We start from the raw sequence: 22824 nt of genomic DNA, 5'->3' as shown, positions 1-22824 counted from the left end.
TAAAGGGGCAAGTATGTACGTCGAATATATTGAAATTGCGATATATTGAAGTTAAAAACTTACGTGTCTGAAAAAAAATCGCGTTTTTGACATAATTATATATATACTCCGTTTTTTAGAATTAGAAAAGTCGTGCGATTCCCGTCGTGCGATTTTTAGGAAAACAAGTTAAAAGCTAACATACTTACATATTTGACTCTTTACTTTTTAACCATAACATGAACAACATGAGATGACTGAAATATTCGATGAAACTTAGATAAAGATTTCTAATCTTAAAAAACAGAGTACCGAGCAACTAAAGTTCAACGACATCTACCAGCACAGTTACAACAACTCTTTATAAGTATTGATTACACACATACTTACAATGATTATTAAGTTAAAGTAGGCACTAATAGGACAGTAATAACTGTGCTAAGTGCCCAATCACTACGAATACAATGTATATAGTAATTACTTCCTTAGACTTTTTTCAATTTGTTTACGAAATGTGGCGCGTTTTCCTCAGTATTATATCGTATTTGCATTTGTCGTCAGCTGATTTAAGACGCTGACAGCACCCAATGACCTTGACGCTAGCGTACACTGTCTATTCGCATGGGAGTAAGTGAGAGCGCGATGTCACTAAAACAGGGCGGCTAGGTAGGAAAAGTACGGAAAAATATTAAAATAAAATAGAAGGACGCATTTTTTGTGCAATATGTTTCGTTAGTGTTTTAGATATGTATATTTTTGTTATTGTAATTTTAATTAAAGACAACTAAGTGAATAATTGAACGACATAGAACCGTTAAATGATGAACTCGAGACCAATCTTTGCAATTTTTTTCTATCGAGCCAATTTCGTTAATTCGTGTATCGAGTACGGCTATGATCGTTGAAATATAATGAATAATAACATATAATTTACTTGCCTTACTAAAACTATTAGTTTGTCTCAAAAAACTGCGCAAGTAACATCAATTTTGCTCAGTTGGGTGTTGTCAGCCCCTTAATAATAATTAATAGTATCTTTTTGCATAAATTAAAACTATCACGAGTAACGGGTGCGATCCAAGGATGCGTTTTCAAATGATAACCCGCAAGTACAGATGTAGTGCGAAAAGGGTTTCCTTCGTATTTTTCCGGAAACGTTCGTATTTGTCATGCTAATTCAGTCAATGTCAGTAAGTACCTACGTCTTGTACTGAGACTGACTGAAATAACATGACACGTTCGTACGTTTCCGCAACGATACGAACTCAATTCTTTTCGCACTACATTTGTAGCCATGTATTCGAAGTAGGGATGTACCGACTAGTCGCCGACTAGTCGGGAAAGCCGACTATCTGGCCACATTTGAAGTCGGCGATTAGTCGGCGACTAGTCGGCAAAAAGGGCCGATTAGTCGGCACTTCATTAGTGATAGAAAAAGAGTACAAAATTAAATTACCATCTGAAAATTATGGTTGTATTATAATTTGTTGTAACTATGTATTCGTAATTCCTTTTTTTGTCAAAATAACAAATATCTGTATTTAGCACAGAAATAAATATCCTACCTAGGATTATCAACTTCATAGGCAGGATCACTACCCACTAAGCCAAGCCGGTTGTCAAAAATGGAAAATGTACATAAATATTGTCATGAACCTTTGAGCTTGTAAAAAATCATGAAAAGCGCGTTCAGAGGACCAAAAATGATATTCAAAATGTGAATTTAGTCGAAAATTATGTTTTGGCCGACTAGCCGACTAGTCGGCCGACTAATCGGCCACCCAAGCGCCGACTAGTCGGTAGTCGGCCTAGTCGGCCAAATCAATAGTCGGTACATCCCTAATTCGAAGCTCATGACTCATGAAATTCACAAAAGAGCCTATTAAATTCCTTATTACCGAAGTCATATAATGACCAAAATTACAATATATTTTTTAACACTACTATGTTCGTAATTGCACGAACTGAATAAAATCTACTCTGTAGGTATTTTTTTATATTTTTTAAATTTTTATACCTATACTTTTAACATCGTTGTTTAAAAAAAATCCTAATTGGAATGCAAATGATGGAGTTAAATTAGTAACAAATAATTTAAGTACAGTAGAACCCGGTTAAAACGATCACGTTTAATACGATTTCCCGCATATTACGCCATTTTACACCGGTCCCTACAATTTGAGACCTGTTTTCAGACATTTTTTCACGGTTAATACGACTCGCGTCCCCGCTTAATACACCATCTAAAACCACCCACCTTGCATTACTTTACAACTATATTTATGCGGGTGACAAAAATTGGAACTAATTGTACTGTACTAATTACGCGATTCTGGCGACGCCGCCACCCGTAAAGATAAATTTCTTATTTGTCGTCCTAACTCAGCGGTTAGTGCGATAGTTCGTACCTACCTACATACACTTCGCTCATTATCACTGCTGCGGTGTTGAGTGTCGGTGTTGAGTTTATGAATTCTTTGTCCCATCTTTGGTTCAGTGATGTCAAAAATAAGAAAAAAAGCATTATCGTTCCAAGAAAAAGTAACCATATTAAAAGTTTACGATAAAACACAATTTTTTCACGTTTAATACGATTTCCCGTATAATACGCTTTTTTGGCTGGGTCCCTTCAGAATCGTTTTAAGCGGGTTCTACTGTGTCTACATATATAAAAACTCATTCAAAGTGCGAGTTTGCTATACTCGTGTACCGGGGTTTCTTATTATAAATACATATACCTACATATGTTACCTATGTGCCTATATACACAAAAAAAATGTTCAAAAATGTATAATTTGAACCCTTTAAACACACAACTCACTTGATTACTTAATAATAAAGAGTATTAACTATTAAAACATTATTAACTATTTAAACATTGAAAAACCCTCGCTCTTTATTATTTGGTAGGTAAGTATAGGTACATAGTTCTCGAGCTATTTAGCGAATTTACGGAACCATATAAACGGACGAATAACTTATTTTTCTAGTCAGGTCAACACATAAAGCGACATATAAGTCGGTAGTGACCCTGCCTGCTGCGCCGCGGTCCCGGGTTCAAATCCCGGTAAGGGCATTTATTTGTGTGATGAGCACAGATATTTGTTCCCGAGTCATGGATGTTTTCTATGTATATAAGTATTTATATATTATATATATCGTTGTCTGAGTACCCACAACACAAGCCTTCTTGAGCTTACCGTGGGCCTCAGTCAATCTGTGTAAGAATGTCCTATAATATTTATTTATTTATTTATATAAAATTATATAAAAGCATGGAAACGCACACAGCGGCGAATAAGAGATCAAATCTCGACTAATGATATACTTAGGTACATACCAAAGACATATTAACTCCGTATAGACAGATAAAGTCTGAAAAAAAAACGTACCTCAGTACCGTACAGAAAAAGGTACGGTGGCCTAGATGGCATTACACCTTTGGGGTACGCTCAGCTAGATGGCGCTAATATTAATATTTGAAATTTTAAAACATATCAAGCTAAGAATATGGGCCAAATTGTCAAAACTGAGGTTCAAAAGTTTTAAGCCTGTGTCAAGAGATGGCAGTCTATGCACTGTGATTACACATTTTACTTCGACAGTAAATTTCTACAAAGACATATATAATATAACTCCGTAGACAGATAAAGTCTAAGAAAAAAACCGGCCAAGAGCGTGTCGGGCCACGCTCAGTGTAGGGTTCCGTAGTTTTCCGTATTTTTCTCAAAAACTACTGAACTTATCAAGTTCAAAATAATTTTCCTAGAAAGTCTTTATAAAGTTCTACTTTTGTGATTTTTTTCATTTATTTTTTAAACATATGGTTCAAAAGTTAGAGGGGGGGGGGACGCACTTTTTTCCTTTAGGAGCGATTATTTCCGAAAATATTAATATTATCAAAAAACGATTTTAGTAAACCCTTATTCATTTTTAAATACCTATCCAACAATATATCACACGTTGGGGTTGGAATGAAAAAAAATATCAGCCCCCACTTTACATGTAGGGGGGGGGGGGGGTACCCTAATAAAACATTTTTTTCCATTTTTTATTTTTGCACTTTCTTGGCGTGATTGATATACATATTGGTACCAAATTTCAGCTTTCTAGTGCTAACGGTTACTGAGATTATCCGCGGACGGACGGACGGACAGAAAGACATGGCGAAACTATAAGGGTTCCTAGTTGACTACGGAACCCTAAAAACGTACCTCAGTGACATACAGAAAAAGGTACGGTGGCCTAGATGGCGTTACACCTTTGGGGGACGCTCAGCTAGATGGCGCTAACATTAATATTTGACATTTTAACACATATCAAGCTGAGAATATGGGCCAAATTGTCAAAACTGAGGTTCAAAAGTTTTAAGCCTGTGTCAAGAGATGGCAGTATGTGCACTGTGATTACACATTTTACTTCGACAGTAACTCTCTATAATACTCGATCCTCTTTGCTTTCTATAATACTCGATCCTCTTTGGTACAAACGAAATACGAATGGAAAACACAATGCAAACATATGGGGCTGAAGTAAAACAGATCAGAATACTCGAATCGATGAATGTAGTCGCTTGGTCTGTCTCATGACAGCTCTGGTCACCGCGTTATTCGAGATGTTTTCACAAATTGAATAAAAAAAAATATTCGCCAAATTTCATAAGAATTTGGTTGATAAAAGCGTTCTTTAAAGAAACTCGCTTCGGTCGTGTTTTAATTTATTGCCACACGCTTGAATTTATTCTTTTCCGCACTTGTATCGTAATGTATTATACTATTTAATTATGCCCACCGATAACGACTATTACATTTTTGGTTAGATAATGGATCGAATCTCGCGTTACTTTGAGGAAATCCATGTTAATCATAATCTAGAACATTACTTTGCAAATTACTTTTTGGTTAGATGTCAAATGCTATCAAAAGCTGCCAATGCTGCCATATTTTGTTTACGTGTGTTTTTGTTTTAATTTTTACCATTTTGCGATCTCCAACTATTGTGCTTTCATTAATTGCAGTTATGGCTGACGTTTGGCGCTTCGCTGGCATTTTTAATCATCGGCCTGGTGAGAGGTTACTCCGCGTCTGCTCTGCCATCCATCGAGGCCACTGAACCCGGCCTCATCCAGACTAGCGAACAAAAATCCTGGATAGGTATGAACATGAACATATACCACATCATAATACCAAGGACGATAATTGATAATTATATACCTGTAGGGCAATCATGGTCGCGCGATAAATGATAAAACATCGGGCCGTCCCTATCGCACTTACAAATAGTGCGATAGGGACGGCCTGCTGTTTTATCATTTATAAGCGACCATAATTGCCTGCCTGGACTAACAAAGGCCATACAAAAAAGTATACCCCTGAAATATATGGGTCTTTTATAGAGATAAAACTCGATGGCGCTGTTTCGCAGCTTGGAAGTGGCAAAAATAATATTTTCCCCAAATTTATTTGCTTGTTTATATTTTTTATGTGACATATTTCTTTATGACATTATATATAACATTTTGGACACGTCATTCAGATTGATACCCATTTTGGAAAAAATAAATTTGTAGGCATCATCAGTGTAGTTATGATAGTATTTAATAAGTGGCCCTAAAAATTGAGGTACGATTCTTAGTATGAAGATTGTCAATCCTATATCAATCATCCTTGATAATACCTAATACTTTCAATATAACTAGACTAGGTTCACTAGGATGGCGCCTCCTGAAGCCGCGAATTCGCATGCGATATTAGTATACTCTACGATTAGTATAGTATGACGCCGTGGCTTGCGTGGGCGACGGTGGTCGCGCGACGGCGATGCGACGCATACGAAATCAAACCTTATCGATATGGAGGTATGAAACGCGACGGCGACGGTCGCGCGACCGTCGCCCACGCAAGACACGGTGTGACACGACTGTTGAGGTTAAATAATTTAGCGCACTAATCATTCTAATCAAATACGAAACTAGGATACGGGTTATTAGCGTTATTAGAAATTACATAATGTAAGTCACTTTCATCATTTTGAAGCGTTGATGGCCTAGCGGTAAGAGCGACTTTTCGGAACTTAGCCAGTCTTTTTTCGGTGAAGAAAAACATCGTGAGAAAAGCGATGTAGTCCCAACTTTACCCTCGAAGTCGGAAAGAAGCGGAAAATCTTTTCATCATTTTGATCTGTAAGTGTATTAAAATTAAAGGCTCATTACATCCGGTACATACAAAAGCAAATGGCCGCAGTCAAACTAAGGCAAATTGCCAAAGTGAAACAAGGACGCCTCCTACAGCTTCCGCTGACGAGCAATTGTACATTTTGTACCCATGGCTACAAAAATACACTTGTATTTTTAAATACTCGCTCGTAATTTCCCTTAATAGTTACCTACATGAATGAACACGTCTGCAGGAGCCATCCCGCCGCTGGGCGCGTTCGTGGGCAGCATGATGTCGGGCGTAATCATGCAGCACGCGGGCCGCAAGCGTACGCTGCAGATGGCAGCACCGCTGTGGGCCGCTGGCTGGCTGCTGCTCGGCTTCGCGCCGTCCTTCGCGCTCGTGCTCGTCGGACGCTTCGTCGATGGACTCTGTGTCGGCTTCACGCTGGCGCCAGCGCAAGTTTACGTAAGGAAACAGTCACTTTCATTCGAAGAGTAACATTTTATTGCATGTGAGTGTATTTTTTTATGGTGTGACCTTCTTATAGGCACAGGTGCATGTACTACATTAAGGGCCTCTTGCACCAACGAAAATGGAGGGTTAACCCACCATTTTATATGGAATTTGACAGATGACAGCCCACTAACCCTGAGTTAAGTGATTGGTGCAAGTGGTCCTAATGGAATTTAAAAATTACCGTCCTATATCGATAATACCTGCGTTATCAAAGATCTTTGAGTTAGGCCTTGCCAACCGACTTGTAAAGGATTTCATCAGTAAGGGCTTATTGGCTAAGGAACAGTATGCGTATCAAACTCATAAATCGACAGTAGACGCAACTAGAAAATTAATAAAAATAATTTTTGATAAGCAAGAGGTAGGGTTAAAAGTTGCAGACGTATTATGCGACCTTTCGAAGGCATTTGACCTGGTTGACCATGCACTTATTTTGAGAAAGTTGCATCACTATGGTATTCGTGGTACTTTCCTAAAAGTCTTCGAAGCATTTATTTACAGTAGGAAACAATCCTGTGAAATAGATATTGATGGCATTAAAGGAAAATCCAATTGCCAGTCACTTGACGCTACTTCGGTGCCACAAGGCTCCGTTATTGGCAATATTTTGTTCATAACATTAGTGAATAATCTATCTGCATGCACATCCTATGGTCAACTGATAGCATATGCGGATGATAGCGCTTTTGTTGTTTCTGGGGCAAATTTCACGGAACTTCAGTGCAAAGTGAATGCCTTACTTATGGATGTAAGGAATTGGTTTACGGTTAATGGTATGCAACTTAATTTGGATAAGACGAACGTTCTTCAAATCAACCTTAGGGGTATTCCACTACAAACACTTAAAATTGAATTGGATAATATCACCGTTCCTAGAGTCGAGAAGGCAAAATACCTGGGTTTCATTTTGGACTCTGGCTTAAAGTGGAATGACCATATTGATGAACTGTGCAAAAGATTAGGTAAAGCTTGTTTCGCCATCTCACGCCTAACAAAAATGCTCGACAACGATTGCGTAAGAAATGCCTATTTTGCTTATTTTCATTCAATCATCACTTATGGAATTGACATGTGGGGACAGGCGGCTGATAGGCAAAGGGTATTTATTCTCCAAAAAAGAGTGATTAGAATAATGGCTAGGGTGCCCTGGGATACGCCTGCCCGTGATATTTTCCGGTCTCTAAGGATTCCTTTCCAGGTCTCTATATATTTGAGGTGGCAAAAGTGGTGCGTAGGAACCTCGAAGAATTCAGAATGCGTGGTCCAAACTATCGTCATGGCTATAACATTCTGCCGAACAGACACAGACTGAAAAAATCAGAGCAGTGTGTGTGGTACACAGGTCCCAAAATTTACAACAAGTTACCCAATGACTTAAAAGTAGTTGAAATGTCTGATGACGCCATGTTTACAACCAAACTCAAGAAATACCTAATAGAGAAAGCTTTCTACTCGGTAGATGAATTCCTAAACCCAAATGACTAGTAGCTATGTATATTCCAATTGCCTATGACATTCAATATTGCTAAAACTTATATTTTATAATTTAATTGCACAATTATATGATTTGCAAGAATCTAATTCGACAGTATCTCCCTACAATGTACCTATCTAATGTTATTATTAAGTGAATAATTGATGATTATTGTAGTTACTATTCTCCTTTATTGATTTCCTTATTATTATTTATGTTGGTTTTGTTTACTATGTATGTTAAATTAAGTAAGCAGAAAATGTTAAAATGACGTGTAACTCCTGTTATCAATAAATGATTGATTGATTGATAAGAAATTAGCATTCATAGGTATTATACCTACGAAAAAAACAGTTCGTTAAAACAATGTCCTTTTTTTAATTACACATCCAAAGTTCCGCCGAAAATGTCGCTAAAATCATATTAGTTTAAAAGCTGCCGCTCTTTATGTAAATGTGCTGATGTTCAATTTCAATATTGTAGCCATTTGAAGAATGAATTGTTTTGTTAGGTGAGCGAGTGCTGCGACCCGGAAATCCGGGGGAGGCTGGGCTCCCTGCCCACGCTCTCCATGTCGCTGGGCATAGTGCTGTCGTATGTCGCCGGCAACTGGCTGTCCTGGAGGCATTTGGCGTTCTTCTCAGCGACATTCTGTGGTATGTCAACTGTTAGTTTTTTTTTGTTAACCTACTATATGAACTGGAAATGTCTGTGGGTGGTTGGGCATATTAATATTAACAAGGTCTGCCCGGCTGCTTTGCTTTTTTGGTTTTTATGTTTTTGAAAGGTTAGACATGTAGTCCATCGAACATGACCTAACAACCAAACTGACTACGCTGCAAGGAGATGAGTTATATTCAAAACTGATAAGGCCGAAAACCCAGAACAGTCGAACAAAGATGAATTGGTTGCGTTTTTAACGGAGAAAAACTGGCACGAATGGAATGAATGAAACTTTTATTGTGAGACTTATCGGTACGGTATACAGTAGTAACTGTCCAGAGCCACTATTCTATTGGTCTGTCACACACGTAGATATATTTATTCACTTATTCGTTTCATTCATGCCATCATTGCCAACTCTTGTGATAACCTGTAAAAACGAAATTTCGATTTTAGTGTTTTTTTCACCGGAGTAAAGTTATCTTTATCGGGCTATTGATACGAGTAGCTCTCATATGTTCGTGGGCTCGGACGATTTGAGAATTCGAGCTCATTTGGTATTTATTTTATATTTGTCCTTAGTCCTTACAGATTACATTATTCATTCAGGTGCTCTGTTCCTGGTTCTGCTTCCGCTGCCCGAGTCACCCGTGTGGCTGGAGGGGCGGGGCCTGGACTCCACGGCTGCCAAGAAATGGCTCCACCTCTCCTCGCGAGCCACGGCCGTGGTCAAGGACGATGTGCCAGAGTACATACAACTTTCATTGTTCACTCAGCTGATCTGTACCTGGTGCTGCTGTCTGAGTCACCCGTGTGGCTGAGGGGCGGGGCCTGGACTCCACGGCTGCCAAAAAGTGGCTTCATCTCTCCTCGCGAGCCACGGCCGTGGTCAAGGACGATGTGCCAGAGTACGTACAACTTTCATTGTTCACTCATCTGATCTGTCCCTGGTGCTGCTGACCCGTGTGGCTGGAGGGGCGGGGCCTGGACTCCACGGCTGCCAAAAAGTGGCTTCATCTTTCCTGGTGAGCTACGGCCGTGGTCAAGGACGATGTACCAGAGTACGTACAACTTTCATTGTTCACTCAGCTGATCTGTACCTGGTGCTGCTGTCTGAGTCATCCGTGCGGCTGGAGGGGCGCGGCCTGGACTCCACGGCTGCCAAAAAGTGGCTTCATCTCTCCTCGCGAGCTACGGCCGTGGTCAAGGACGATGTACCAGAGTACGTACAACTTTCATTGTTCACTCAGCTGATCTGTACCTGGTGCTGCTGTCTGAGTCACCCGTGCGGCTGGAGGGGCGCGGCCTGGACTCCACGGCTGCCAAAAAGTGGCTTCATCTCTCCTCGCGAGCTACGGCCGTGGTCAAGGACGATGTACCAGAGTACGTACAACTTTCATTGTTCACTCATCTGATCTGTACCTGGTGCTGCTGTCTGAGTCACCCGTGCGGCTGGAGGGGCGCGGCCTGGACTCCACGGCTGCCAAGAAGTGGCTCCACCTCTCATCGCGAGCCACGGCCGTGGTCAAGGATGATATATCGGAGGACGTACAACTTTCATTGTTCACACAGTTGGTCTGTTCCACCCGCCCGAGTCGCCTGTATGGCTAGAGGGGCGAGGCCTGGACCAAGAAGTGGCTTCACCTCTCCTCGCGAACCACGGCCGTGGTCAAAGACGATGTACCAGAGTACGTACAACTTTCGTTAAAAATTTCACGATTTTAAATAAATACCTATCGCAGAAATGGAAGAATCCATTGCGCAAATGTAAAAATGTATTAACTTTTCGCACTTACTTTTTTAGACAAATATTCAACCTAAGGTTGCCAACTGACTTTTAGACGGAAATGTGTCCTGTTTACGTCTACCCGTTTGCAGTCTAGGGGAATAAATATGTTGTTTCCTCTGTTTCCATGCAGGCTTTGCACATGAGGCTATCTGTCTGTATAAAAGGATAAACTATAATGACCCGTTTTTATTACAAGCTTGCAATGTATGTGAATAGTTATGTTATGTAACTATGTTTGTAATGGTCAAATCTTGCAGGTTAACCGTTGACAAACTCCGTATTAAATATTAATATTATAGGACATTCTTACACAGATTGACTGAGCCCCACGGTAAGCTCAAGAAGGCTTGTGTTGTGGGTACTCAGACAACGATATATATAATATACAAATACTTATATACATAGAAAACATCCATGACTAAGGAACAAATATCTGTGCTCGTCACACAAATAAATGCCCTTACCGGGATTCGAACCCGGAACCGCGGCGTAGCAGGCAGGGTCACTACCGACTGCGCCAGACCGGTCGTCGTATTCCGATGAAGTTGAAATTTTGCATTCATATGTACATTGAATGCAATAGGTATTTTGATGACACAGCTAGAGTTGTTTTGATGGTGGAGACTGGTGGTGGTCTTTGGGATTCCGTGATAAAACAACGTAATGTAATTGTTTTGTAGGATTGTTTTGATGAGGAATAACGAAATATTTAATTTAACCCACATCCCATAGTCAACTCCTCGACTCCTTCGACACCCGCGAGAAGAAAGGGGGTGGGAAAATTCTTAAGCCGTCACCACACGGAATAAAACCGTTCTGTATGAATTATAGGAAGCCGAGCGCGGAGGCCCCGAAGGCACCGAGCCTGTTCACGCGCGAGGTGTTCTGCTCGCCCGCCGTCGTCAAGCCGCTGGTCGTCGGCTTCTCGCTGCTCTTCTTCCAGCAGTTCAGCGGCATCGACGCCGTCATATTCTTCACCGTTGAGATCTTCCAGAGTGCAGGTAATGTTCTGTATTAACTGTAGGCAGCCATGCGCGGAGGCCCCGGAGGTGCCGAGCCTGGTCAGCGGTATCGACGCCGTCATATTCTTCACCGTTGAGATCTTGCAGAGTGCAGGTAACATTCAGAAAATGTACAAGTTTCTCATCGTCAAGTCGACTAAATTAATTAGATAGGTAATTTACTGTAGTAAGATATTACACTTTACAATATTATTGTATCTATTCCTATAACATCTTACTATCTTTCTATCTGGATATGGTTGTGATGTGAGTACATGTCATTGCTACAGGTCTTCATAATTCAGACATGAATACCAAATCAGTGTCAGAATTAATGAAGTAGGTATTAAGTAATTAGGGCACCACGGTAAAATAGGGGAGGATAACCTCTAAGGCACTTTGTAACTGCAATTCTGCAATTACTATGACTACCGGAATACCTTCGCAGGCTCCACTTGAACGTTTAACAAGGAAGTGTTATTAGCTCGTGGGTATAATTACAATGCCCGTGTAACTAATACCAGCGGAGAAAAAACAGTCTTTATTATGCCAAACATTGTAAACATCACTTTATGCTACGTAAATGCACAATATCGTTGTCGTAGTTAGCTATCTCTATTGCTCTTATTAGCACGATAGAGCCCGACTGTGTTAAGATCGGCGTTTGGCGTCAAAGATTATCATTTCGGTCAGGCCGGCGGGAGAAGGAAGGAGCTCTAATCGCGTTTTTCGCGTTGCTGCGTACGCTGAAGACCCGGATTCGATTCTTGTTGACACTTGATCGCTTTTCGTAATTTCAGTTTATAAGTTTTGTAACTTCAGAAAATAGTTAGTGACAAATATATTTCTCACTTTTAGATAGAGCAGTAGGTAATTATAAGTATTATAACTTTTGTGTGGCATGATTTACAAAATTTTTACATATATCGGGTAGGTATTTAGGTACTTAATAAAAAATCAATAATAGCGCGTAAAAACTTACATCTCGACATTGTACATTATTTCTACCGTTTTTTTGCAGTTATTCAGTGTGATACGAAAATATAAGTATTTTTTTTTAAATCTTACTTTTTTTTTCTAATATTTTTTCTATATTTTTTTTAAGTTACATAAAGTAATACCTTTCAATTGAAACATGTTTTGTCAAAATCGGACGACGTACAAAAAAATTTGATTATTTTTTCGGTTTTCGTAACAGACCTCGCTTCGCTCGTCGTCCTAAGTGATCAAATTATGATATCCTCGGAATTTTTTATTTTATTTTGATGTGTACTGTCAGTATGTACTTTTCTGTGAAAGAAAAATATATTATTTCTGACTTTCTGGCAAAGGAATTTCAAAGTGGCCATATAAAGAAAATTTTCCCAACTTTGGTAACTTGTATCTTAAAAAATGCTAATCCGATTTCGATGCGATCTTTAGTATTCAACTATGAATTTATCTGTCTTTGATTTAAAAAAACTCATATATCGAAATTGTACATTTTGCCTGTCATTCTTTGAAATTATTCAGTGCGAGACGTAAATTTAGTTTTTTAAAATTTTTTTCTTACTTTTTTTTATAATATATTTTTTTTCAATTCAATTTGAGATACGTTTTGTCAAAATCGGACGATACAATAAAAAGATAGAATTTTTTTCATTTTCATAAAACACCTCGCTACGCTCGGCTTCCGAAGGGATGAATTTTCGATATCCTCGGAAAAAATCGTTTACTTTGATGTCTACTATCACCATGCAAAGCGGCTTGCGTCCATCTAAAAGTGCAGCTTTTTTTTCATAACTAGTGTGACTAACGGGCATAGATACAGAGCGTTTCTACATATATCTTAGCGCAAGCAATTGTCACCTGGCTGAGACAGGACAGGCAAATCCTGGTGTAGATATATCCAAATCTACGCCTTTTCTTTTATTTCGTCATTTCTACGTCTTTTCGTTATTTATTACAAGTGCTTATATACAAGTGTTTGCACCTTTCAGCAGTACCTACATGTAGCATAAAATTATTCAAATCAAAATTCAAATGAAATGTTCTATAATTTTCGATGCATTGACGGTTACAGCATTTCCTGCATAGTGCGTAATTACTGTCACAAATATAGAATAGTACATTACGATACAAGTGCGTAAAAAAGGAAGTTCGAAACGAGTGGCGATAAATTAAAACACGACCGAAGGGAGTGTTTTAAATCGACACGAGTTACGAATTTCCTTTTCGCACGTGTATCGTACGACGTTTTTCAGTACAGATGAGCCTCCAAAGTTTCGACCTGGCATATAATGAACCACTTCTCGGACTAGTGCGTAAAAAAAGACCATCTGTACTGAAAATAGATATTTCAGCCCAGATTACACCCAAAATATTTAAACATTTCTCTCTGATATTTGTAATGTTGGTTTGTCAAGTTATTTTGTGATTTCAACTGCAGCAGTCCGTTAGCAGGCGTACGTCACTCGCTCGCGGTCGCGCGTTAAGTACCTACACGCTAGCCGTTCATTCGAATGAACAAGTGGTCTTCTGAGTTTTACGTAGTAACTTTGTAACTTATTAATATTAGTTCAATAAGCGTATTTGTCGTTTGCGGGCAAGTGAAGGATCTGTTACGTTAGTAACTTATTAATAATCTGTGCCATTAGATAGATACTGAGCTAGACAACACACACACACACAGAGCAATTAATATGGTTAAACGAACTATTACATAGTTTTTGCCTACTCATTCCTCTTGATGACATAAACGTTTCGTTTACGACAGGCGTAAGTATATCGGTAAAACTAAAACCGTTTTTTTTTATCTTTTAATTATTTTTCATATCTACCTATTCGTAATGTCGTGCCCACAGACCTATCATTTCGCTTACGCTTAAAGACTGCTGAAGTGTGCAAAAGAGAAGCTGTCACGCATATGATCATCCTGTAAGTGGAAAAGAGGCAGACTACAAATGAAAAAACGTGACCATTTTTGATGACAGGCAGCGGCCGCTAGCGGCCTACTCAATTTAAGTTAACGGATTAATCGGACCTTTCAGTACAAATAGTTGTATTCAGAGGATACGGTCGGTGATTTCCGTTTCGATTAAACATTTGGAAAAGCAAATTATTCATGTTGTCATACAGAATTTCTGAATTTGATACTCCCAATGACACTTGACATTGGTCCAGTTTTGGTCCCACTTTTGGTCCCACTTTTGATATTCCACAGTTCTTCTTTGTCATCCCATACAACCATTTCAGTCGCAAAATCTTCAAATCAGTAACTAACTGTCAAATGTGACATAACGCGTGGTAACGTCGTGCAAACAATGCGACCGTATTGATACAATAACAAAATGTAGTCGTCGTGTGCACTCGTTACAGTAACAAAATGTGTACGAATTTGTGGCTGTCAATGTCACTGTCAGAATGACTTTTAACGACACTTTATTAGTCGACGTTTGCACACATAACGGTAACAACATGTGGACGAATTTGTGGCTGTCATTGTCACTGTCAGAACGGTTTCTGACAGTGACATTGACAGAATTTGTATACACATGTGTAGGTCTGATTACCGAACTGCTCCTAAACCACTGTATCCGCAAATGACAATCTGAAATACGAAGGTTTCTCAAACTGTCTTGTGAAGTTGTGGAGTGGTTGCTTTGAATCATTTAAATATGAGCGAATTAAATAATAATAAACGACGACGACCATTTAAGCACTCTTCGACATTTTATAGAAATGTGGGAAAGTTAAGAAAAGTGCAGAATGATAATACAAATAGATAAGCACTTTATAGTTACTTAATGTATTAAATATATAATTTTTAATTCTTATTGATAAAAATGAAGTGTAGTGTTGCTTTACACAATAAAAGTAGGAATCAAATGAAATAGAGTATTTACTGTGATATTAATAGAATTTCTGTTGCGCAATGATAGTTTTTTTTCAGTACAGATGCTGCTTTTTCTAACGCAGTAGTGCGAGCAAATCAAGCAATGATTCATTTCTTGTCTGGTCGAAACTCTTAGCTTAGATTTAGGTACTGAAAATCGTTGTACGATACACGTGCGAAAAGAACATTCACAACTCGTGTCGAAGTAAAACACTCCGTTCGTGTATTAATTTATCGCTACTCGTATCGATTTTCCTCTTTTCCGCACTCGTATCTACAAGTATTTTGTTTGGGTTACAAAATACACATTATTTACTCTACTACGTTTTATTTATGTCTCTTTAACATTACAAATTTGTAGACACTTATTTAAACAAAAATCTTGACTTAAGAAGTACAGATCGCTGAAATTAATGTTGATAGTAATATTAATGACGACTACTTCAACAAGTGTCAATTGTGAAATGCCGCAAAATACTAGTTGCTCTATAGAAGACCATAATAACATGATCCCCGATCCTTTACAACCCAGCAGCTCGGTACGCACGTTACAATTTTTTTTAATCTTCTTTAGTGAGGGCAACTGAGTACGACGGCATATTTAATTGTTTATAAAGTTTGAGGATACCTGAAAAAAATTAATACATGAAGCCATTTTGAAAATATAATAAATATTCACTGCTTTCGGTCACGCGTGTACGCTGCGACCATTTTGCGACCGTTTGTCGACCGTTTGGTGACCGTTTGGCGACTGTTTTTTACATGGAATATTACCGTCTTAATCCATATTTTAACAACTTTATTGGTTTTCTAGGCATTATTTTTATTATTTCAGTATAGTATATGCACCAGAGCACTAAAACTTCACCAATCAATATACATAACACGCAAACACCGAGTAGTCAATAATATTATTACTGGTTAAACTGAGGTAAATTGATGGCGCGTTGATAAATTTAGACTTATTTTATGAAATCAAATGCAAACAATATTTTATCTTTAACAAATTCTTACGCCATTACATTTTAATGTCAAATGATTTTATTTCTTTTTTACTTTGACGTCTCTGACAGTCGCCATTTGAAAAGAATGAAATGAACGAATGATTTTGGGAAAGTAGTCGCCAAACGGTAACAATGTGTGCACGCGAAGTGCACACTTCTGTCACTTCTGTGACCATTTGTGCCTGTTACCAATCGTCCCCATTTGGGTCGCCGCGACTAAACGTCGACCGTACTGCGACTAAGCATTGAGACCCGAAGACCTGTGTGTACACAAAATAGGAGGATTTCCGTAGGAACGGCGACCGATTATGGTTATATGGGATTCTACTTCTATGGACGACCATAGAACCAAGGCACGAGCCTTTATAAGGGTTTATTTAATTAACGTATGGTAGGTAGTATTTAATGTTATACATATTTAAAAATATGTAGGTATGTAAATATCAATAAAAATGTTTATTTATGTCGATGGTTTTCAAACTAACAAGTTTTGTTTCCAATAATTTCACCTCTATCGATTATTCTAAAACGCTGAAAAGTTTCCCAACCTTTTTAGATCCCGTAAATCAATATTCATAGACTTTTATAACGGATGATAGAATAGCGGAATGAAGGATACGCAAAGCGCCCAAAGTGGTTGAGTATTTTTGAATAGGTGTATTTTTGGTTTTCCTAAACCGTTTTTGAGTGGTGAATAAAAAACAAATCGTGAACTATTTATCTCTTTAGTGTTTATGTTTTGTATTATTTGTGCCGTTTGTATATCCGAGGTCTTTATAAGGCATCACTCAGACCTCGGATATACCAGGCAAAATAATAATAATTTTATTGGAAGGTAAAATTTTTATATTTTATCAAAGACGATCGAGTATTATAGAGAGTTACTGTCGAACTAAAATGTGTAATCACAGTGTCTAGACTGCCGTCTCTCGACACAAGCACAGTAGAGGTATAATTAAGAGTACTATTGTACAGTATGGCCACTCCCGCTTCCCGCTGAAAGGGCCGCCCACCCCCTCTCGGTTACCTAACAGTTACCGCCTGTCAAAAACGCGAACAGTCAACCTGTCATAATATTATATTATCTCACTCATACAAGCATGGTACGCGTTCACCTACACGAGCTTAGAATGTGTGCTAGGAACGCGCCTCTTTCATATATTTGATCGCAGGTATCCGAGAAAATTTTTGAACCTTAGTTTTGACAATTTGGCCCATATTCTTAGCTTGATATTGTGTTAAAATGTCAAATATTAATATTAGCGCCATCTAGCTGACCGTACCCCAAAGGTGTAACGCCATCTAGACCACCGTACCCTTTCCTGTATGGTACTGAGGTACGTTTTCTTCTTACGGAGTTATATTTATATGTCTTTGATTTTATTCATGTTTTTTTTTCAAAAATTCAACCAAGATTCAACACATCAAATAATAAAATATGCTCATGATGGCCACGGGCATATTTTATTATTAAAACATCTGATAATAATTTGAATAATCAAGCATTTATTTATTCCTAGTGATTTGGTTTCAATAAATGTCATTTCATTATTATCAAGTTATTACTAACTATTTCATTGTCCCCAGGAAGCACTCTAAACCCTATGATGGCGACGATTATAGTCGGCGTAGTGCAGCTGGTGTGTAACGGAGTGAGCACCATGGTGGTAGACCGGGCCGGGCGGCGGCCGCTGCTGCTGCTGTCGGGAGCTGTCATGTGCGCCTCCATGCTCGCCATGGGCACCGCTTACTACATGGAGCTGCAGCACTCGGCGTGGCTTGGGTAGGATACAGTCTAGTCTATAGGGAACCAGCGTGGTGTGTAACGGAGTGAGCACTATGGTGGTAGACCGGGCCGGGCGGCGGCCGCTGCTGCTGCTGTCGGGAGCTGTCATGTGCGCCTCCATGCTGGCCATGGGCACCGCTTACTACATGGAGCTGCAGCACTCGGCGTGGCTCGGGTAGGATACAGTCTAGTCTATAGGGAACCAGTGTGGTGTGTAACGGAGGGAGCACCATGGTGATAGACCGGGCCAGGCGGCGGCCGCTGCTGCTGCTGTCGGGAGCTGTCATGTGCGCCTCCATGCTCGCCATGGGCACCGCTTACTACATGGAACTGCAGCACTCGGCGTGGCTCGGGTAGAATGCAGTCTAGTCTATAGGGAACCAGTGTGGTGTGTAACGGAGGGAGCACCATGGTGGTAGACCGGGCCGGACGGCGGCCGCTGCTGCTGCTGTCGGGAGCTGTCATGTGCGCCTCCATGCTCGCCATGGGCACCGCTTACTACATGGAGCTGCAGCACTCGGCGTGGCTCGGGTAGGATGCAGTCTAGTCTATAGGGAACCAGTGTGGTGTGTAACGGAGGGAGCACCATGGTGGTAGACCGGGCCGGGCGGCGGCCGCTGCTGCTGCTGTCGGGAGCTGTCATGTGCGCCTCCATGCTGGCCATGGGCACCGCTTACTACATGGAGCTGCAGCACTCGGCGTGGCTTGGGTAGGATACAGTCTAGTCTGTATAGGGAACCAGTGTGGTATGTAACTACAGTCTAGTTAATGGGGAACCGAAGTGAGCACTAAGGGCAGGGGCACCGCTTCCTATATTACAGTCATAAGTTGGGTAGATTACAGTCTAGTCAATGTAGGGCTGCTATAGGTACCTACTTTAGGGCTACTCGTAGAAAAAGATCCTCGGAAACGGATCTAAACATGTCGACTTTTGTACGTGCGTAACCCGCTTAAAATATTTTAAACTAGCTTTTGCCCGCGACTTCGCACGCTTTAGAAAGAGACAAAAATAGCCTATGTCACTCTCCATCCCTTCAACTAGTTATCTCCACTTAAAAAATACGTCAATTCGTTGCTACGTTTGGCCGTGAAAGACGAACAAACAAACAGACACGCACACTTTCCCATTTATAATATTAGTATGGATACTTTAGAAATCGCTGTATACCTATACAACAGATACCTATTGTATATTTTTCTTCATTGGATGCAATCGAATTAAGTGTATAATGGTACATTATCACCATTGCATTTTTTAGCTCCAACTTAGCTCTTGCAAAATTTTATTTTACCCATACTTTTATGAATAAAAATACTTGGTACATATATCGGACATCGACGTACCTATGTTAATAAAACCATGCTATGGTTCAAACATCAAAGCTTAAATGATTAATGCCTTTTACGTTGCACCGAGCAAAGACTAGTAAACCGCCTTTCTGCGAATCAGTACGGTAGGTGCTTTTACTTCTGTGTGTACTGGTACACAAGATTATAATATACATAGACATACTGGATTTATATAGGAAATTGAACGGAAAAGCGTAATATTCTACTGCGCTATACTGAGGAAATAATCCATATATACTGTGTGTATAATTATGTTTTGAGCTCTAATAACACCCACTTCATTTCTATTGATCAGGTCAGGTTTAACAACATTTTCGTAATTTTAAATAGGTCATAAAGTTTGTTTTAAATACACCGTGGGTCTGAATAACCCGAAAGATTTTAACTGATTTTAACCACGCATTTTTTATGAAGACGGACCACGGATCTTTTTTACTGAGTAACAATAAGAAAATATTTTTTCAACTCTGAAACTAGGCGATATCCAGAAAAGTTTACATATGACATTATAGTCTCCAAATGTGGTCAGGAATAAACTGTTACATTTTCAGGTTATTCGGGCCCACGGTGCATATTATTGTATAATATTAATAACTAAATATACCCTACGTTTCAAGTGTCAAATTAAAAGGATCTCTACGTGTTGGCGCCGGCTTTGGCTCCGTGCAAGCCTCTCAGACACCATTATTCCGTGACGGGAAAGATTAACACAGTTATATAACATACATTACATAGGTACAGTACCTAGTGATTTAACATAATCATCCATAGGTACCAGTGGCAGCTGGTGAATTTCTGCTAGGCAACACTGAGCAAAAAGAAATCTACTTTAACATTAGGTATGTACTTTACTAGTAGCCGGTGGGAATCGGCTTGTATTGACCAGTCGCTGCTGATTAGGTACTAATATTATAAATGGGAAAGTGTGTATGTGTGCCTGTTTGTTTGTCCGTCTTTCACGGCAAAACGGAGCGACGTATTGTCGTGTTTTTTAAGTGGAGATAGTTGAAGGGATGGAGACTGACATGGGCTACTTTTTGTCTCTTTATAACCCCCCACTTCCCTAGAATAGGGGGGTGGAAGTTTGTATGAAGCATTCCGTAATTTTCGAATTTAGCGCAGGCGAAGCCTCAGGCAAAAGCTAGTTTTGTTTATAAATCGGTATGAACGGACTTATAGGTAACTTATTTAATCAAAATCTGTCGTGTTTTGCAGATACCTCCCAGTGGCCAGTCTAGTGGTGTTCATGGTGGGCTTCTCTCTCGGGTTCGGCGGGCTGCCGTTCCTGCTCCTTGGCGAGTTATTTCCCGCGCACCACCGCTCGCAGCTCTCCGCCATGGCAAGCGCCGTCAATCTACTGTCCATGTTTACTGTCATCAAGTCCTTCCATGCGTTAGAGGTGTGTACCACTAATGGTCAAGCTAATGCTATAAAACTAAGACCTGATTTAGACGGCGTGCAAACTCGCATGCTATTTTAGTTACATACGAATTACTTTTTTTTCGTAGACGGTGCTGACATCTGCCGGCACTTTCTGGATGTACGCGTGCTTCTGCGCGCTGGCGTTCTTCTTTGTGCTGTTCATGGTGCCTGAGACCAAGGGCAAGTCGCTAGCCGAGATCGAGGAGCACTTCCGCGGCAAAAAGAAGAGCGACGCGGTCAAATTGCAGAAAATATCCACCATAGCGTAATATTAGGATGTAAGTATAGGAAAAGTTAATGTTGCATACTTTCAATTATTTTTGAGTATTTTGAAGTCATTTAGTACCGCTAAGTTAGGTACTATTAAAACGTCTTTGGTTGATGTAGCGCACACAGAAAGGCAGGTTTAGTCTGAATATTAGGAAGTATCGTAAGTAGGAAATGTTCTTGTTACATATTATAGAATAGGTACTTTATCAATAGTTTGTCACCTACTTTTGGATATTTTGGAGCCATTTACTATCGCTTAATATTTAGGTGTAAAATGTTGGCGTAGATTGATGTATAAAAAATAGCTTACACAGAAAATCATTTATTTATTTATTTATTTAAACTTTATTGCACAATTGAAAAAAAAAGTACAAATGGCGGACTTAATGCCTTGAGGCATTCTCTACCAGTCAACCATAGGGCCAAACAGAAATTCGCGAATCATGTATAGAATACCTACATTTAAATGTGGAAAAAGAGAGGCCGTGTGTTCAAGTTTTGTCTACTACTTTTCAAGTGCTTCTAAGTTTAATAGCATTGTTCGCACACGTTTCAAATAACAATAAATGACATGAAATATTAAATAGAAAAAGGGAGATCAGAATGCGTTTGTTAATTTTTCGTTTTTACTTTACTGTCACAAAGGTTCATACAAAATGTTTTGTTTTGTACAGTTTGTGTATTGATGTGATTGTTTGTCGCAATTTATTTGGTGCAAAATTACGTTAAAAGTTAGTTGTCAATATTAACAGTTGCGAGTGTGAACAATGGGAACATGATTGTGTCTGTTCATGGATGTTGTTCAGTTTCGAGCTATACAGTACAGTACGAAACTAAAGTACAACCGTAACAAAGGCATACTAAAACTTTTAACTGCATTTGTTTGAATGATTATGCAACGCATGCGCTTTCTTTTTTCAATTTTCAGACATGATACTTGTACACTTAACACGTAAAACCAGTGGATTACGCTGTAACCAAGGGCCAGTTGTATCAACCACATTTGACAGACACATCATCGTCACGCAGCAGACGTCTATGGGACTTCCCATACAATGAAATCTATAAAACGCTTTAACAGTAAAAGACGGTTTGATGCAACCGGTGGACGGTCCTAAGTCTGTGATTATTAAACGTGATTATAAGTACCTATTAATATTGTGTAATGTGTCTCATATATCCCTTACCATTTTCGTCATGTTCGGGAATATACAGGTGTATTTTTTTTTCAAAACCCTTGATAATTTCACCTGTGTACAATTGTACAGTCAAGTTCATAAATATGTGTACATTTTTTCACCTTATTACATAGAGTTAAGGTGGAGAAATGTACATATATTTATGAACTCGACTGTACATATAAATCAAGGGTTGTCTTCGTTTCGGTTTCGGCAGTAAAAATAAAATAGTTTTTATGGTTGAAAATAAAAGAAAAATAATTATGCTCGTGGATGGAATAGGTAGTCCCTATGACAGAATAGGCCGCATTGACCTGCCAACGTAGTCGAGTGGCAATCATCGACGCCAGACGTCGCGCC

At 39.4% G+C, this 22824-nt stretch overlaps 1 protein-coding gene across 1 annotated transcript in view; it reads left to right on the top strand.

The window, feature by feature from the left end:
- The window catches only part of LOC125225790 (facilitated trehalose transporter Tret1-like), a 38633-nt gene extending 17027 nt beyond the window's left edge, over nucleotides 1-21606 (top strand). Inside the window, exons 2-9 of the mRNA XM_048129644.1 lie at nucleotides 4997-5132; nucleotides 6388-6602; nucleotides 8639-8783; nucleotides 9400-9538; nucleotides 11411-11580; nucleotides 18046-18241; nucleotides 20810-20993; nucleotides 21103-21606. Coding sequence (XP_047985601.1) covers nucleotides 4997-5132; nucleotides 6388-6602; nucleotides 8639-8783; nucleotides 9400-9538; nucleotides 11411-11580; nucleotides 18046-18241; nucleotides 20810-20993; nucleotides 21103-21285 — 1368 coding nt within the window. The 3' untranslated portion in view covers nucleotides 21286-21606. The remainder of the gene's footprint in view (nucleotides 1-4996; nucleotides 5133-6387; nucleotides 6603-8638; nucleotides 8784-9399; nucleotides 9539-11410; nucleotides 11581-18045; nucleotides 18242-20809; nucleotides 20994-21102) is intronic.
- Nucleotides 21607-22824: the final 1218 nt, after the last annotated feature.

Source organism: Leguminivora glycinivorella, chromosome 1, assembly GCF_023078275.1.
Source record: "Leguminivora glycinivorella isolate SPB_JAAS2020 chromosome 1, LegGlyc_1.1, whole genome shotgun sequence".
Taxonomy (NCBI): domain Eukaryota; kingdom Metazoa; phylum Arthropoda; class Insecta; order Lepidoptera; family Tortricidae; genus Leguminivora; species Leguminivora glycinivorella.
Note: the sequence above shows the minus strand (reverse complement) of the source record. Positions and strands in the feature narration are given on the sequence as shown.